Consider the following 19,687-nt stretch of genomic DNA (forward strand, 5'->3'; position numbering starts at 1 on the left):
CCCCATAACAAAGTTTGACCTTCCACAGCTAAGTTAGTCTTATGGTTGTTTAGAAAAGGGGAATAAAAAAAGATATTAGTGATCCAGCGAGAAAATAATACTCTACTATAATGAAAAGCATAGTTAATGCTGAATTCAAAATGTCTGTACTCTGCATGTACTAAAAGCCTCCAGGAACAGAAGTCTTTATTCTGAAATTCAGCACCGGTTGCAAATTTTTACAACGGCCCTTCAATCTGTCACTTCCCCGTTATGTGAAGTCATTTTATGTTAACAAGTTCTTTACTGAGAACATCAACGCATTTACACCTTCTCGTGAGCTGTGATGGGTTACATTAGCTTCACAGAATCCATTTTTGATCCTGCTCCCTACCCTCTATATTTTTAAAGCAACAGCTGGATAAAAGAGCCACTAGTTTTGGTAAATGGTCAGAGGGGAGCTTATTTATCTCTCACATAACTAGAGTTATTTGTGACCCGTAAAGGGTCGACACTTACAAATAGATTTGGACAGTGCTGCCTTAACATCTGGAAACACTATTTAACTCATCCCATCTCAGGAAGTTTTCACACTTCACGCTTCATTAACCTCTATGGTCTGGAGTCCCTGGGAAGACAGGGGAGTGAAAAGCCTGTTTGCACAGCGCCTTCTACATCACCAGCCAGAGCTTTAGCCATCACTGTGGCACATCAGCGCAGGTGAGGAACATACAGGTGCCATCCTTCCCACCCATCTCCATTTTCACTTCTAATTGATAATGAATTAGCTTTCAAGTGAGAATGAACTGCCAGTGTCAGCTGACAGTGAAGTGCATACTATCGCCAAGATCTGCACCTATTTTTTTTTTTTTAACCATGCACTATGCGTTATAGTTGTACATCATAATAAAACATAAACATGAAAAAATAACTGACACAGACATCCGATATTTCACCTTGTGTCTGTTCATTTTTGTTTTTATAATGATTCATGCTTGACTAAAATATTTTGACAATGTAATTCATTCAAACAAATACAATTCAAGTAACCTATTCCTAAAGTGCAGTTTTCAATACTAACAGTTAATACACTGGAGCCTATGGTCATTAGGATCCAGAAAGATATGCTGGTTCCACATATTCCTAAAATCTCTATTAGATCGTTGTCATGGACCAATAAATTCTCCTTTGGCCAGAATTCAGTGGTTTATCAGATGAAATATAGGTAATGAAACACATCTCACAAGGTGATAATTAGAAAAGAAGAGCAAAGCAGCAGTCACAGGCTGTTAGATTTTTAATAACTCCAATGACCAGGGGAGTTAGTGTTAACATGTGGGTCATGTTTATCATATTGACTTACACTGGGTCAAGAATACTTATAAAAAATAAAAATAGAAAAAAATTCAAATGCTAATAAATTTGATACTGTTGTGACAAAGAGGTCCATAATTTAGAGGTTTTATTTTTAATGAAACATGTTGTATATGGTTGATTAGTTTTACCAACAGTACACCACCTAAAAAGTGGTGTCTTTTTATATTAACAAGAAGTAAATGTTGAAGTTAAGCCAGCATGTTACAATAAAAATTATGGAATCTAATTAAATGATAGAAATTGAATGTTAAAACATACTATATTTTGAAATAAACCAGCACTTTTAATATTTTGTTAATTGCATTGCTGAACTAAATACTAGAATTGCCCATTCTAAACACAAAGTGCATTAAGAGTTGCTCTTAACGCTTTTTTCACTCTTTTAATTGCCCTCAAAGGGAATTATTTAATTAACTCGCTGAAACTTCCCAATTAATGGTTTCTTTGTAAATTAGATGTCTGTGTGTATTTCTGTTTCAAGCTCGGGACAAAAATCGATAATCCCTCAAATTATAAGAGGTGATGGAATCAAAGTTCAGTCTTATTTCAATATGAAGAAATACTGAAGTGAATGCAGGGACAGAAAGCCTACGATTGGTAGCCAAAGAAAAGCAGTGCCACTTAGATCTTTCTCACAATCACTTAAAATGGTACTTGACATTTGGCTCCTATCCTGCAGCTACTCTGCCATGCATTTTAGGATTACTTTACAGCGTATGCCTATTAATTCACCGGCGGACTTCAACGCTCTTATCTCTGCCACGCAAACGCGGGATGGGGGGCACAGCTGACATGCGCATTGTTTATTCACGATCCCTAAATTGATTAACTCAAGTAAGGTAGAGGCTTGATATTAGTCGTCTTAAAGAACTAGCTATATATTTTATCACTTTGTGTTATGGTTTTTATTTGCGTGAATGTAATTAATAAATAGAGAGAGCTTTCTAAATGTTATTCATGCAATTTACCAATCTTTTTCAGATTTGTTCGGCATCCTATAGATTTTTTGTCTTTTTTTGCAATCAGAAATATTGCCCTTTGGTCCCTAATCGATTTAAAATAACACCTTACGATTGACTTCCTCTAATTCACTCTCTATTGGAGATGTCGATACCCAAAAAAAAACATAACTAGTTTTATAATCCGAAAATGCAATTCGGACACTTTCTGGTCTGTTCAATGAAATAAATAATTTTTCGTCATGATACACGAACTGCCAGGTAACTGATGTGTATATAAAATTTCATTGCCAGTAGGGGTGGGGGACTGTGATTCTGTGGCTATGATTATGGAAATTAAAAGCAAAAATAGTTCTAGTTAGCTTTAACTAGTGATGAACGCCACATTTAAATCCATGAAGATGAATATGTTAAGCCAGAATGGCTCACTGATTTCTCAGCCATGTTTAAGCAGTAGTCTAATAGAGAAGTGGAATAGAATCACTATTATATTGGGCCGTTGGCCTTGCACCTGTCCTGAATTTAGCGAAATATACAAAGATAGGCTAAAAGAAAATAATCTACAAGCACTCCGGGAGGGGTTAAGACTGGTGTTGCAAACGAGGCTCTCGAAATCACCTTCATAATTAATTGCGCGAATTTGATTCTATTAAATAAAAATAACACGTATTGAGGAACTCAATTAGCATTAATTAAGCTTGATATCCTAATTTGGAAAATGTGTTGAGGAAAACAAGCGTTTTTCCGAGTCGTTTTACCCCTGATGTTGTTGAATACCAGCTTTCTGCCTTTGGGCTGCTTTTCTCTCCTCGGAGAGTTGAAAATGAGAAATGGAGATGGAATATCAGGAGGTGCTAAATTAGCTGCCTGATCTGCACTTATTGCTGCACACACACCCCCATTACTTTGCTGTTCTCTCTCTCTCTTAACATTCCAGGCATGGCGCGGCGTCGAGATAGCAGATTTATCAAATGGGAAAATGAATGCATGATGATCAGTTAAATTGAAAATCAGCGCCTGCATGACAGCCCGACCTGACACCTCCGTAATTAGAAAGAAAAATGATGGCGTCCGATGCATAATAGAGCAAAAACAATTTACACTCTCCCATAATGATCCAGCGTTCAAATTGAAAATTTCTCCGGGTAGAAATTGAATTCATAAAGTATGATTCATGGAGGACACATCTCCTGGAGGCTGCCTGGGCCATATCGATTGATAGTTTGTCTTGAATCATACAGCGTGCTGCTTTCAGGCAAAAGCTTAACTACTTAAGCAAATCGCTAATTTCACCTTAAGGCCACCAGTGTGCAGCCAGCGATACTCCTATTCAGATTGCAAATGAATTAAACATGAACGCGCCCTGGTATGGAGAAAGAAAAAAAACAGCAGCAAATTGAAGGACACCTCGAGACAACTAACATTTACCAAACACTTGCTTTTTTATATAGCCTACAAAAGGCAATTGACTGACGGAAATAAAGATATATTAATCGGTTGACTTGGAGATAGCGGAATGATGGCTTCAAAAAGACCTAATCTTTCAATATAGAAGAATAGCTACGTATTAGGGATAAATAATTATTGTTTTTATACCAACTCTGGGGCGTCTCTGTATCTCTGCATTGTGTGCAAAAATATGTTCTTATTGATTGTCCTGACATCTTTTGTGCAGTCTATTTGACCTGGACGCCATATGCTAAGTCTTAAGTCTGTCTCTGGTGAAAATTATGTAAATATTATGAAAGAGACACTGGCTCGGAAACTCACTTGCGCCGGCTCCACTGATTATTTTCAATTTATTTGCAAATCAAGACCCGGTGGAAGTGAGACGACCAGGGGATGTCTAAGAAGACAATAAATGCGCCTGTATGAGCAAATTAAACACCTTGGAAAATGAAAATGCTAATTCATTATTGGTATTTACCGCTCCTATATTTATCAGGAAAACGATTCTATGATTTTATTGCCTTCTTTTCTTACCTCGCCTTTAGATCTGGTCAACAGTGCTAATATTGTCAAGGCGCAGATGTCTGGGAGCCCCCACAGGGTCCCATGGGACCGCCAACCCTATTAGAACAAATGTGTTCTGCTATTGTAAATAGGCACGTTTGCTTCGCCCGTCCTATTACAGCCGACGCATGATCAATAGGCTGATAACACAGGAACATCAATATAAGCGACAGAACAATGAGGGATATCATCGAACATCTATCTTAATATAGCCGGCTACAAGGGCCCTGACAAAGTGAAAAGCTCATGAAAATTCCGCCCCACGAATTCCCATCTCCTATCCAATATGCACAAACACACTCCCAGCTGCCGGGGCTATTATTTTCGTATTTCAATTTGACACCCCAGCCTTTCATGCTAATTCTATTATTCTTGGAAGTTTATGTGATTTCATATCACTAGAAATCGGTAATGTATTATAACCCTTTGGGCTAAAATAAACTGAATCCCTGCAGTAGCCACCGGGAAAATAATTACTTTCATATCAAAACTCTGCAGGAGTCGAACGGGTCTTTTCGCCTCCGGCTCGTAACCTCATTTCAGTGTAGCTTATAGATGAATAAATTTGTTAAAGCAATACACAAAATACAACAGAGGGTTTTGGGAGAAGGAGCTAGGCTATATAGACCACAACATAAGCTCTATTTAGGGCCATGCACGCTTAAGTTTGTTGTATACAATCGATTTATTTATGAAAAAAAAAAACTTACATATATAAATATCTTAATACTTTGTACAACGTTTGAGGTTTTGTCTTGTTTTGATTTTTTTTTTTTTTTTTTTTTTTTTTTTTTTTACAGTTTCTTATAGGTACAGGGAGCTGCTGCTATGTTCAATAAACATTTGATAGCCACCCACAAACATACACAAATTGTTCACACAGATATTTCCCCTAATCAGAATATAAATATGTCAATGAAAACGATACGTTTTTTTTCCCTCTTCGCTTAATCTGCGGTCGTGCGATATCGACACGCTCCTCAGTTTCTACTGCGATTTCATTTATTCCATATCGACGTCAACTGAGTCTTTGTCGGTGTCCTTGTTGCTTGTCGCTGATTCAGAATTTTGAGGTGGATAGTCAGGTAACGACTGCTCCTTTTTCTCCGACTGTGGAGACTTTGGCTCGACGGGGTCTAACTCTATATCTTGTGGGCATCTTTCGTTACAGCTGCCCGCCGAGTGACCATTAATGGTAGTCTGTGGTGAAGTGCTCTGTGGTGAACACGTTATGTTGCCCGACGGACTGACCTGGCCTTTGATCGCTCGCGCGTCGCTGTTGTTTACACTGTTGTTCTCCTTGGCGTTCCTGTGTCCTAGGATTCCAGCAAAGGTACTGTCAGCAGCTGGCCCTTTCTGTCCATTTTCAGCATCAGGGCCTGGTGCTGTGCTCTTCAAAGCAGTCTGTGGAACAATGAAACCGAGAGGTTGTGTAATAGGGTACAGTAAAAAATGTCCTTTCCCTATCAAAGGCCGTGGAGCCGGTACTGGGAAGTCCATATGCGGCTTGCGCCTCGGCCTGGAGTCCGACAGAAGGCTTTCCACACTGAAGGGATTGAGTTTTTGAAGAGTGGAAGACCTACTGTTGGAGCACATGTTTGACTGCTGACCGCTGTCGGACGAGTCCAGCTCGGATCCGCTCGCGTCTTGGTCCGCGGTTCTTTGGTTCTGGAGTTTCTGTGGTGTTTGGTCACAGCTTGGTTGCGTTTGGTTTCGGCCCATGTCGCAATGGAGGCTTTGTTCACTGTCCGTTATTTGTGACAAGCCACTGTCACTGTCAGATCCAGGGGTGTGAAATAAGTCCCCGGGAAGGAGTTTGTTCTGGGACTTTAAAAGCCGCCTTTCTTGTTTCCTTCTCTTTTTCTCCAGCCTCTCTAGTTCTCTGCGCGCAATCTCATCAGGGTCCATAGGCTCGCCACTGCAGGTCGTCGGATGGGAGTTGTGTGCAGGTCGCCCCGGCCCCTTCTTCGTGTTTTCCTTTTTTCTCCATTTCGCTCTTCGGTTTTGAAACCATACCTAAACACGAAGAAAAAAATGATTTAAATTAATTAATTTTCATGTCATTAAAATAATGCCAAGAAATATATAGCCTAGGCTACAAAAAAATATAGGCTTTCTTTATATATGAAAATAATAATTACGTTAGCATATAGATATTTATTCACGTATACATGTTATGACATATACATAGGCCTACACATTATATGAGTAGGTCTATATTATAATATACAATACATTATATTATATTTACAGTAGGCCTATATTTATATTTTTGTTGTTGTTTTTAGAACTCTAAAATACAAATATTAAAAACACATTTTGCTTAATTATGAGTTGCCAGTATTTAGAATGCTGTAATTTTACTAAATATGTATTATAAATTGGGTATTGTTATAATATTATTAAAATAAAACGCAATAGCTATCATCTTGAATGCTGTAGAAGTAGGCCGCATCCTAAAACAGATGAATTACATTAAGCTACATACAATTTAGCAGTGAGTTTTGATTTATAGCTCAAATGTTTGATTCTGTTATTTTATTTATTTATTTAATGTAAAAAAATACCATGATGGTAATGAACTCACGTCTGACAGACATACTTTTTCGAACAGAGTAATGCACCGATTAAATGTGATTATTTAACAGGCCAATGTTCATTAAGGATCGTGCACAATTATGTAGGTTATATCATGTATATTTTCCCTCGATTTCACAAAACATTTTACCCGACTGTAGCCTATTTAAAAGAGAATCAAAAATATAAGTAAATATGTTCATTCTATTTACGCTATTATTCTATTTTTGTGCAGAGTGATCTCTTAATATTTTTTTTCTACTAACAGTGGGGCCTACTGAATAGTAATTAGTAAAATAGTGACAAAATACAGTACAAAGCTACAAAAAGACGTCTAAGACATTTATTGTAAAATACTTGTCTTTTTTAATAATTTAAATCATAAATAAAGCTTCTTAAACCTTAATGAAGATTTTTTTTAAGAAGGTATTTTCAAAATGAGCACATCCCATGTTTTATACTAATAATATTATGAAAATCAACAACAGAACAAAGCACAAGGGGGAAACAATAGGACACGGTTATTCATAAAACCATGTTGTGTTTACGCCAGAATAATTTTTGATTAATCTGTTCATAACGTCACACCACAACACGTGAAAAATAAATGTAGTGTATTTACCTGCACTCTCGATTCTATCAAATCCAATCTCAGAGCAAGTGCTTCCCTCATGAACACATCGGGATAGTGACTTTCATTAAAAGCCTTCTCTAATTCTTCCAGCTGCCAGCCAGTGAAATTGGTACGAGTTCGTCTTCTTTTACAACCCGGGCTATCCTTGTCAGGATCCCCCGAATCTACGAGAAAAACAATAAATCAGCATCACTTGTAACTTGCACAGTTCCGTCTACCAAAACATTGGGCCCAATGATATTGTTCGTAGTGTTTATTTGTCTGCATGATCGTTTACTGTTAATGTGTAGCCCATGAAAGCATACAGAGAAAATGAAAGCCATCAGTTTTGTTTCCTTGCTGAAGAAACAATAACAAGAAAATAATACGAAGGGATGTAAGAATGCAGCCGATGTGCGGTCAATAATTTTGTAGAATATTATCCTCTTTTCCTTATAGAAGTCAACCTAATTTAATTCCAGTAGCTTGAACACATATGAGAGAATCCTTTCTTTTGTTTCCCCGGGCTATTCCGCAAAGCTTTATTAAAAGAAAAAAATAAATAATAATAATATAGTCTATTTACAGGCTATATTTTTTTATGCTACAACATGAAAAAAAAAAACATGCTTTTCTTCTTCACTCCAAGAACCTTATGCCAGTTTAGGACAAGTGTGTGTTTGCTTACCTGTCAGTTTGTACTGTTGGTTATCTCCATTCATTCCGCAGCCAGACGACAAGAGAGGGTTAGAATTCACCACGGAAGCCGCGCAGGAGCCGTTTAGTAATCCGTCTATTGAGAAAGGAACCGCGGCCGTAGATTGAAGTTGATGACCGGCTAATTCGTACACATGATGGTGGCTTAGATGGTACGGGAAGCTCACCATCCCACCGAGCGAGCCTCCGAACTGGGCATGAGGTGGATCCAGTATCCTGCTGTCCATCATCTCCCAGGCAAAAGGAAACGACGTCTGGTGGTTGGTGATGTGAATTTAAACAACATGCAGCGAGAGTGGCCAGCGAGGAGGGGACATGATGTGGAGAGTAGGATGAGCTGTTCTTTATCAACACGGAGCTTCCAATAATTAGCTTCGGCTCTGGGAATTTGAGACCAATGAGAAGCGTTAATCGGCGCTGACGTCAGAGACGTGGTCTGAAAACGCTTTCCATATCGATTGCTAATTAAACCTGACATCCACCTCAATAAACAATATCAGAGCTGTCACAACAAGACAGGAGGGCTTTGATAAGAACTACATCACGACTACACAGGGGGCCTTAGAGAGAGAGCGATCAGATTTGATACCCAGTTAAACGCTAAATAGACACTGAAATCTCACCTCGGACTGCAGCCACACACAGAGCGGCGGATTCATCACCGTTTGAGACAATGTCCCTCTATTCATTTCAAATCTTTTACAGACACACACCCAAACACACAAACATAAAAAGGAAACGGTGGAAACAAACACACACCCATACCGAAATGTTGCCATGTGAACAGGTAAGACTCCTAGCGCACTGTCGACCAGTTGACCAACCCACTAGAATATAATCTGTTTATTTATTTGATGATTCTTGGGCAACTTGTCAAGAGTCAAGCCGAAGATATTTGTCAAACAGAGCTGTCAGATTTAATTCTGAACTACAAGCAGAAGCGTCATGAGTCTAACACAGTGCTTTAAAAATCAGGAGGGTGAGAGTGATGTGAGCCTACTCGCTTTATACCGCTGGAGGAATAAATGAACTTTTAATTACATGAATAGCTAATTAGAAGGCACTCGACATTTAACAGAAAATTAGATATATTTCCCCAGCCATAGCACACCGGTGTAATTAATGTCATTTAAACAGCTGATGTGCAAATTGTGCGCGGTCTATTTGTGGTCATTGTGTATGTATATTTGTGAATATTGTATAGGTTATGTATTTTGTGCATCATGGTTGCTTTAACTTACAACAGTTGCTACGCCTTTGAAACAATATTCGTTTATTAATGCAAGCCGCTCTCCCATGAGTAATAGCCTTATATATATATATATATATATATATATATATATATATATATATATATATATATATATATATATATATATATATATATATATATATATATATATATATACATAGTCCACACTGTCACTTTAATCTAACATTATCATTCATGCATTTTACATTATTATAGCTATGTGCTTTTTTTTTTTTTTTTTTTTTTTGAATGCAGAATGGTAATCAATCCCGCCGCTTTAAGAGGACGTCCTGTCTCCCTCTCTCATTACACAGAATTAATTCGACTTTATTTGGCCAGCGTCTGGAGTTGTCATAATGTTAATCTGAGTTGAAATTTGGCTCCCCGCTCACTCCCTGACCCTTGGCACTCGGATTGGCGTGTTGTAATAACCCGAATCTTTCAACAGAGGCCCTGATAATTGTTACCTTATTAGCATGCAAATTGTTTAATTAATATTATTATGAGGAACTATATAATCCGTTCGTCTCTTGACCTCGAGCCCAAATAGCACCCCACTGCATTTCAATGTGTAAATTTTAATGAACCCTTTAAAAACGTCTCAAGATCTTGCCTTTTATCCCTTTATCTTACAGAAAGTGCTTTTAGAAGTTTGAGGAATCTTTGAATGTTATTTTCTTAGTGACTTAAACTTATTTTATCATACAGTACACAAGTATGAATAAATTCGGTTTATCCAGATCCCCTTTTTTGAACATCAGAATTCTATAATTGCAGCTTTGACAGTTCAGGGCGCGGTCCCGTCCTGGCGCGATCTTAGCTCAGTGAAAAGCAGCCCTTGACACGCGTTCCCGGGAGACATTTAAATCCGTTTTTCTACAACCAAGTGGCATTGTCAGATCCTAGCTTTAATTAACCCGATAATAAGACGAACACGACTTGCTTCCAGGGCCGTTGTTAGACTGTCTTATTTGCCATTTATTTGGATTCTGGAGTTTCATTCACAGTTCAGGCAGTGTTCAATGGGCCACATTTATAAATAATGTATTTTATAGAGAACAGACGAATGTAATATTGTTGTATCCCTATAATGATAACTGGACATCTGATTAGGTTTATTAAACATGAGCACGTTTATCCAGTCCAGTCAAGGCGTTGTGTTCCACTTTATTTATTAGATTTCAGTCCTTTTAAGGCCAAAATAAAACAAATAAACATGGTGTCATGGTGTGGTGCAAAAAGTGTGCAACTTACAACGAAAAATGTTGATGATAGACATTTTACTGTAATCACTAATAAGTCAACTTTATTAGATCAACTTTCATAGGAAAAGACGTATATTGGATCTCATCCACAAAACAAACACACATGCACCAGTATCTTCAATTACATTGCATTCCCTGCATGCACACTGCTCAAGCTCACTCCCCAGAGTTCTCCTGTATGCCTGGAACCATTATATAACTGGGCCATATAGCTTAAAATCCCAACAGCCTGTACCCAGGATGTCTTCTAATTAGCAGGTGGAATTTCAGTTACAGAAGTTATCTAAACTCAAAAAGGATGCACTGGAGCGTACCTGAACAGAACCCACCCAAAAGCCACCCTTGAAACCATGCCTCTGGCGGAAAATGAGCATGTGCAATAGACGTCACTGACCCCATTAACAGCAGGTGTTCAGATGTAACGCCTAACCAAACAAACTAATCAAAGCGCCCATCCAACACCGACGCCCGCATCACTAACATTACATAAAACCACATTCATTTTTAATTAGGCTAGCAAATTAATACGCAACAGCTGAGGAGTTTAATTACTCAATTAACTTCACGCGCCTTAATTTTTAACTATCTTAAATTAAGTTGCACATTATTCGATTTGATGATAATTATAGAATTAAATCTAAATTAATTGTTGTGGATGATTTGATATGACGAGATGCGGCTCCAATTAAAGAAAAAGACGTGGCTCTAGTGGTTCAAACCAAATCCTTTGATTCGATTTTAGCAGGCAGGAAACGCGCGTTTCCAAATTTCCTCTGATCCTGAAAATTTCCCCCCTCTTCTTAATCCCTACAATTAAAAGTTTCCTCCATCTAATTATCTGTAATTGTGCTGCTGTCAAAGTAGAATGTAGAAGTGAAAGCGATTGATTTGGACTTTTAATTCACTTCATTTCTGATAGAGGGGAAAGTAATTCCCTTCAAATTACCTCATTCAATCCTGACACCCTAATACCCTTCAAAATCTTTTTACTCACCGCATTTATATATTAAAAAGGAATCTAAAATGAGTGCGGCCTCCTAATAATAATAACCAAACTTCCATTAGAATAATAATTTCATTTCAATTAAAACTGACTTATCACCTTTGCTAAAACGTGCTTAATATGCCGAAAATTATCAATGCTTGAAGGAGCCCAAACTGGGGAGTCTAATTGTAATCAGCAAATCAGAGGTGCTTGTCGCTCCCGTGCCATCACAGTGAGGCAGTTCGGAAATAGAACTAATTTACTCAGCTCCCCCAGGAAATCCGCTCAACAGATTAACATTTTCAAAATATAGTAATGATATAATTTGAGAAATGGTGACGCCAATTTGTGAGAAGCCTTTGTGCAGAATCATTTGCATTTTTTCACCGCCTGCATTTTTCCCGTTAATTACAGCTCCACAGATGAAGGGTGTGCAGTTTGACTCGTTGCTTATTATTCAACTTCAATCTAGTAATATAACACAACGGGGAAAGAAAATGACCAAATCTTCCTCCTAACCCCATTTGATTCCTAAAGTGTCTCAGATCTTCGGGAATGCAAAGAGACAACTGTCTCCCTTAAGACCCAAAAGGGGGAAACTAGCTACTGCGTGCGTGTGTGCATTAGGTGCTCAGAGATGTGTAATGAACTGTCACGTGAATATTTCCCCCCTAAAATCTAAAGAGGACATACTTGTCACGAACTTGGCCTGCTGACAACTAGGCCTAAATAAAGACCCAATCCAGACATCAACCCTTTAACTCGACCTGTATTTGACAACAAAACACCCCCATGATAAGTCCGGCCTGCCCTGTGATCATACACCTCTCCAATAAGGGCCAGAAATGGTTAAACGTTTCTTTTGTGAAGAAGTGACTGTCCGTTAATCTCCTGCCAGGTCGGTAGCTCACGTTGTAGGGATCTGAGGCACGGAGAGCGTTAAACTATTATCCACAGCCTGGCCATCTGCTGCTGTAGAGAATTCAAAGCCCAGGAGATCTGCATATATCCACATCGTAAACGAGGAAAGATGTTTTAATTAAGAGAAATCAGGTTAACTTAGCGCTAATTAACAAGCTATCTTCTTAATGAATTGTGCGTGCTGTTCTCTTTCTATGAAGCGAATAGGACATATTTCATTTCCAAAAACCAGTCCCCACTGCGCCATCCATGAAAGGTGCATTATGCTCACCCGTTTATCAGGCCTCCTAAATTTTACACTAGCCTACTAAGTTTAATCAACGTCAGCGACTCGTTCGCGAGTCACTTTAAGCGTGCGTCGACGTGCTTAATTGATAAAAGTTCTATTGCTCATTAATGAACTTGTCTTTTTAATTAACACTCTTCAAAGACAATTTAGGAAGAAATCGAATACATGAGCGCCATCACGCGGCAGCCCGCTTCCAATGTAGCATTCACACCGCTGTGTATGAGTCCTCTTGACTAAGCAAAACAACGGGGTTACTGAATACTGTATACTGAAACTATTTTATTTTACTTTAGTCATAGATACGCTTTGGCACCAATATACATTTCAGAAATTACAACTGTAGGCCTTTACATTCAAGTTTAGGCCGATTTCGTTTTGTTCATGCCAGGATGATCTTCTATGCACATCCTAAATGGTCCTGACATTGCGTTTCCTCCAAACCTCACCCCATCTGTTCACTTCTGTCGTCTCTTTATTCGAGTTGTATTTTAGTTCATTGTCCCTGACACGTTTATTGACGCCTCTTTTACATTCACCCTCCCTCCAACTTTACTCTAGCCCAGAGCCGCCTCCTCTTCCGGTCCATTAACTCATTGAGGAAGTCTGCTCAAACAAAAGGCGTTAACAAGTCGCGCTGTCACTCTGGTCAAAGCAGCCGACTTGCAGCCATGTGAGCATGACAAAATTTAATACAAACTATGCTGAAATGTTTCAAATCTTCTATATATATATATATATATATATATATATATATATATATATATATATATATATAGATATATATTAATATGAGTAATATATTGTAATTATAATAATAAACGTTTTCTTTTAATTGATCTAAATTTTACTTATTGTACATTTCTTAAATAATAATAATACATCATTACATCATTTTATAAGAAATACAGTATTTTAATCTGTTGTAAATATATTGTTATTATGACTAATATCATTATTAGGCTACTGTATTAACTACACTACATCCATTTGGCATAAGAAAAAACGCATTTTTTCCAATATACCTCATACAAAGCTGGCATCTATATAGGGCTAAATAATCTATTTAAAAAAAAAAATGGGAATCTGAAGAATATATTTCTGATAATATAATCATAATAATGTTTTCAGACATAAACATTATTAAAAATAAAGATTTTATATCACAGTTCACTAAAAGCCTTCTTCTTACCAAAAACAATTTTTTGCCTTAGTTTTTTGGAAATATAAATTTGGGAACTCATGAATACTCTCTTAAAAGTATTTATTTCTTAAAATAACACGACAAAGAACTGTACGTTTTAAAGAACCCATTCTCTTGTGACATCAGGCTGTAAAACCCTTTTGGTTCTCACAAGCGGCCTTTGTTTTTAAGAGAATCCAGACCTTTCTTTTTTTAAAGAAAGTGCTGAACATGTGTTGTACTTCTTCTGACATTTAGACAAACGGTAATATTTACACATCCAGACCTGCTTTGCAATTCTTAATACGAATTACTGATATGTCCAATCACAAAAGCTTAACAAGCCTTCAGATGCAATGGTTTATTACGCGCAATTATCATTCAGACAGCCTATCAAAATTCAATCATGCATAAAGGGATTATTAACCAAGAATAATACTATCTCATAATAGAAAATAGCTTGGATTGCTTCCCTCCAATTTGTCGTGGCAGTAATTACTATCCAATTTAGAGTCACTGCCTAGCTTATATTTCTGGATGCGCTCAACTGAATGTAAGGACAAAACAAAGAAAGACTTATTTGTTTATAGCTGGACTCAAGGAGACGGTCATCGCTGGGTCACTGAATGCACTTCAGTGCAAATGAAGTTTAAAAATAAACTTTAACTTTTATCCTGAATATTTTAAAACCAAGTCACTTTATCATGGCAGTGTGAATTCATTATAATGCAAGTAGGCTTAAAGAATAAAAAAAAAACATTGCAATTGCTTGCTGTCAGTACAACTTTACAGTCAGGATAACAAGGACCACCAATAAGAAATTTCACACCTGTGAGCCTATGAGGATTTTCAGTGCTGAGTGCTTAAAAAGTGTAGTCACATTTCAGCAGGAAAGCCCCGCAGTTTAGAAGGTGTGAATGTGCGTACGAGCCACGGTATGTCAAACACACCTATGAAAAAAGTGAAATGCTTTGCAAGTACTGGACACCTGGGAAATCTGTGACACCGCTGACAGGGTGAGTGAGGAACGGTGATGAGCGGCCCCTAAACAAAAGCGTTTTGATGCTATTTGACAGACACTGTCACCGCACAGAGAAACGGAGGCTGACCCAGGGAGACATTTTGGCAGAGAGCCATCGCACATTTGTAGGCCTAAACGTTTGCTCTCGCAAAGACGGGATAATAAGCGGATATGAAATTATTACAATCATTTTACTATTCAAGCAGACAGAGTTTCGACTACGTAAAGGAATCCCGATGATGAAGCAGGTGTTCTCTGAGAGGTGCCATCTGGCAGCAAAATTAGCAGCTTATGAGCCAGGTGCTCTTGTACCGGGGAAGAATCTGAGATGAGCTCAGAAGTGATCTTTTACACGGGCCTCCAGGAGCATGACTGTTGCATAATAAGAGGCGACGACTGCTCCGTCTTTGTTTTGAATTATTTAAATTAGTCTGTGCGTGTTGTGTAAACCTACTCTGCAAATATAGGAAGTTCAGCTCTTTAAACTGGATCACTGCTTGAGTGATCAATACACTAATAAACCTGTTAGAGATTATAGAGGGTTTCTGAATCCATGTGTTTTCACAGCCTGTTAATCTTCCTGACTACATTCATCATTCACGTTCATTTTATGTATAGATGCTTTTAAAGTTCTGTTATTATTTAGTCACCCTCAAGTTTTGAAGAACATTGGACCCCGTTGACTTTAATGAGATGAAAACAAGACAACAGTGAGACATTCTTCAAATCATCTTCTGTCGTGTTCAACAGAAGAATAAAGGTCAGATGGATTTGGATCATGATGCTGAGTAAATTATGAGAGAATTTACAGTTTTTGGGTGAAGGTGGATAAAATAGCATGGTGTGTCAATGTGTAAGTCTAGGTTATTGCCCATCTTCCATAAGAGACAACACTTGTGGAAATAAGAGGATATTTTTACTGATGCAATAGAACAGAGGTGCCTGAAATTTGTAATATGAAAGACCAAAAATCAAACTTGATTGAGAGGCGGAAGCCAAAGTTAATGTTGCATCATATCCAACAATATTGCTGTATATTAAACTGTAAAAAACACAAAAATACAAAAAATTATAAAGTAAATAACATCTTATTTTAATTAAGTTTTTAATACAATGTACTTATTTTGATAAAAAAAAAAAACTTAAATTAATATGACGTAATTATGAGCCAACTCCTGCCCATTGGCCCTGGTTTGGCCATTGAAGATTTTTTTTTTTTTTCACCAAGAAACCTTTAGAACATTTTATTTTCTTAGTGTTAACATTTAAATGATCTAATTTTTCCATTATTACACTAATTATTATATTATATTACACTAATTATATGGTGTAATACAAAATATAATTACATCAATCACTTAACTATTAGATTGGAATAATCAATCTATTGGATTAGATTAGATTAATTAGGCTATTATATTAACACTACAAGCAAAATAATCTTTCATAGCATTTATGGGATAAGTTAAAAAAAAGCAAACAAGCCTTTAAGTGCATGATAGCGAACAAATGTGGTAATACTTTGTATTGATGCCCTCAAGCTGATAACATACAGGGTAAATATTTGAGCAATGTTGCTGCAATGCTGTCGTCAACGGGCAACCAGGTGACACAGTGAGACATAGGGCCAATGAAAACTTGGGCCAAACTCGTTCTCTATGGGAAAGTGTCCAAGCAACACTTAAAAAATTGCCCTGTGTATCCTCAGCCTCAGGGTTATAGATGCAGACATAGATCAAAATGCCAAATCTTGCATATGAGATCATACAACATGCCCTTATCTAATTGAACGATCTCTTTTCATGGATACAAATGTAATGCATTTAAAAGAACACAAACGCTATGATACTGATTTTTACAATTTTACCGCTGGCTTTTCTATAGCATAAATTGATATTAACACTGAAACCATATTATGTATATACAGACTGGCACATTTGTAATGCAAAATGTAAGTATTAGATATATTACATTTCTAAGTTCACTCAAATAGAAAAGGATACAACATTACTGCCATCTTGTGGTGGAACTATAGAGGCAAAGTTCAATAAATTGCACATGATATTGGGTCCCACTTTATATTAAGTGTCCCTAATGCATGCGTCCTTACATAGTAACTAGATGTGTACCTAGTATGTAACCACAGTGTAAGTACACAATTGTTAATAGTATCTACAGTTGTAATATTTGTGTAACTTCACATATGTAATAACCCACTGAATGGTGTGTGTAAGTACAAATGTGTAACAGGACATAGGTAACCACACTTTTTGGTAATGAAAGTACAAATGTGTAACAGGACTTACAGCACTTTTTGGTACAGAAAGTGTTACACTTCTTTTCATATTTATCATTACTCTGAGCAGCGGGCAGTAAGTTAGGCTTTACACATAAACTGTATCCAGTTTATATTTTATTTGAAGTAGACAGTTCCTGAGGAGTTGCATGTAAGAACACTGATATTACAGTGGTGCACCAACCTCAACTCAAGATCCAACTCCTCCCACTTTACATATCCCTAATCCTACCCATCTCCACCCCAGGATCCCATCTCCACCCTAAACCTACCCATCTCCACCCCCTGGATCCCATTTCCACCCTTAAACCTACCCATCTCCACCCCTTGGATCCCATTTCCACCCATCTCCACCCCCTGGATCCCATTTACACCCCTAAACCTACCCATCTCCACCCACTGGATCCCATTTACACCCCTAAACCTACTCATCTCAACTACCTGGATCACATCTCCACCCAATGGATCAAATGGTTCCAATTAACCTTATACTTATCATTGTTACCGAAGGTAGATATATAATTCCTGTTACATGAGTACTTAGTGAAGTCAAAAAATGTGTTGTTACCAATGTCCTGTTGTTACATTTGTTACATGTGTGTAGTTACAGAAATATTACAGCTGTAGATACTATGTACCAATGTGCACTTACAGTGTGGTTGCATACTACATACACATCTAGATACAATGTAAATACACAGGTATATTAGGAACAATATAAAGTGGGAGCAGACATTGTGTAATTCCAATGTGTGATGGTTCATTAAAAGAACTCAGAACTCATTGTTTTCATTAAAGATTTCCAAAGCTGTTCTCCAGACCCAAAAATGTCATAGCTAAAATCTCTTTTACACTTGTCCTCATTGACTTTCCTAATGGTAATTTGCCTTTACCTTCACTTTTGTTATAGAATGGCATTAGAACAAACAGATAAGCAGCAGTCAGAGTCACTTCTTCTAACACCTCTTCTCCATGCTGTCAAAATGCTGACAGGTGATCCCAGTCCTCCTCTGGTGCAATGTATTATCTGGCAAGAGTCAAAAAACGAAAACACAGCCATTATTGCTCATATGAGCCACAATGTTCCAGACTAATTTTCCACACTGTCATTGTGACATTTACCTTTCCAGGACTGGGGACTGGAGACAGTAATCTAAATTTGCAAGATTAGCCCCCTATTGATCATTTATCATTTATTGTAATTACTTCACACGATTTTTGTGGACAGATGAGAATTTTGTTTGATCCATGCTTTGCTATTTCTTAATGTTAACTGTACATTTATGATTAAAATATGATATCTGAATTAAATTCTAGAAACATTACATGATTCATTTGATATTTGTGATACGTTTTGTAGTTGTACTTAGACTTAAACATGATTGTTTGTATATGATCGATTCCTGTTTATTTTTAGTTAGTAATGTGTTTAAAAAAAAAACAATTTGATGAATCACTGCCTCTGGTGGTATTTTCTGGAAATCTCCAGCAATAACGTGATTACGTCAGACAGAGCGTGGCGTGACAAAGGCTGTCTGAAGCTAGAAACGATAATAAACTCTTAACAGCGGTACCGGAAGCACAATTTTGCCAAAATGCTTTTCACTTGTACAAGTCCTATATATATATATATATATATATATATATATATATATATATATATATATATATATATATATATATATATATATATATATAATTTTAAAGATAAGCATTATCTTCCTTTGGTTGGGACACAGAACAGCTATGCTACTTTCTTTGCAGAAGCACATATGGCACATTTCAAATATTTGGCTGGTTAACATAGCCATGGTGGTTACGTTGCATGCTCCTGTCAGTGACATAATGCACACCGTTTGTATACATACTGTACTATTCAGAATAGACTACAACTAATGAAAAGCAATGTGGTGAATATAATGCATTTAACATTGCCACGTAACAACAGCATTGCAGTGTTTTTATTCATTCTGATCCATACTTTCTCCCCGAGTGGCAATATCAATAAAGGTCTTTCTGAGGCAACTTGTTTGTAATGACTTGTTGACAGGGTCTTAATTTAGCCCATTTCTTAATTTAAGAACGTCACTGTGTTGCGTAATGACGTTTGTGGGCGAAAGAAGTGTAGTAGAAAGAGAATGCATAAAACATACATGAAAAAGCGGAAAGCTCCGCTTTTTATAAACCTCGTCCTCGAGTACTGCTATTTTGAAAACACGGTCTCCTGTCGCCAGATTCACACC

At 37.3% G+C, this 19,687-nt stretch overlaps 1 protein-coding gene across 1 annotated transcript; it reads right to left on the reverse strand.

Moving 5' to 3' along the window:
• Nucleotides 1-5,098: 5,098 nt before the first annotated feature.
• LOC113092132 (homeobox protein unc-4 homolog) lies at nt 5,099-8,920 on the reverse strand. Its single transcript, XM_026257736.1, has 3 exons — nt 8,207-8,920; nt 7,528-7,703; nt 5,099-6,344 (listed from the first exon to the last, which is right to left on the reverse strand). The coding sequence occupies exons 1-3, from the start codon at nt 8,463-8,465 to the stop codon at nt 5,331-5,333; spliced, it is 1,449 nt and encodes a 482-aa protein (XP_026113521.1). The 5' UTR covers nt 8,466-8,920; the 3' UTR covers nt 5,099-5,330.
• Nucleotides 8,921-19,687: the final 10,767 nt, after the last annotated feature.

The sequence above is a fragment of the Carassius auratus genome, unplaced genomic scaffold (genome assembly GCF_003368295.1).
Source record: "Carassius auratus strain Wakin unplaced genomic scaffold, ASM336829v1 scaf_tig00214480, whole genome shotgun sequence".
Taxonomy (NCBI): Eukaryota; Metazoa; Chordata; class Actinopteri; order Cypriniformes; family Cyprinidae; genus Carassius; species Carassius auratus.

Coding starts and splice junctions, on each gene's coding strand:
- LOC113092132 (XM_026257736.1), bottom strand. CDS start 8,465: ATGATGGACAGCAGGATACTGGATCCACCTCATGCCCAGTTCGGAGGC. Junction 7,704..8,206: donor CCAACAGTACAAACTGACAG/GTAAGCAAACAC, acceptor TTTTTCTCGTAG/ATTCGGGGGATCCTGACAAG. Junction 6,345..7,527: donor TGATAGAATCGAGAGTGCAG/GTAAATACACTA, acceptor CTTCGTGTTTAG/GTATGGTTTCAAAACCGAAG.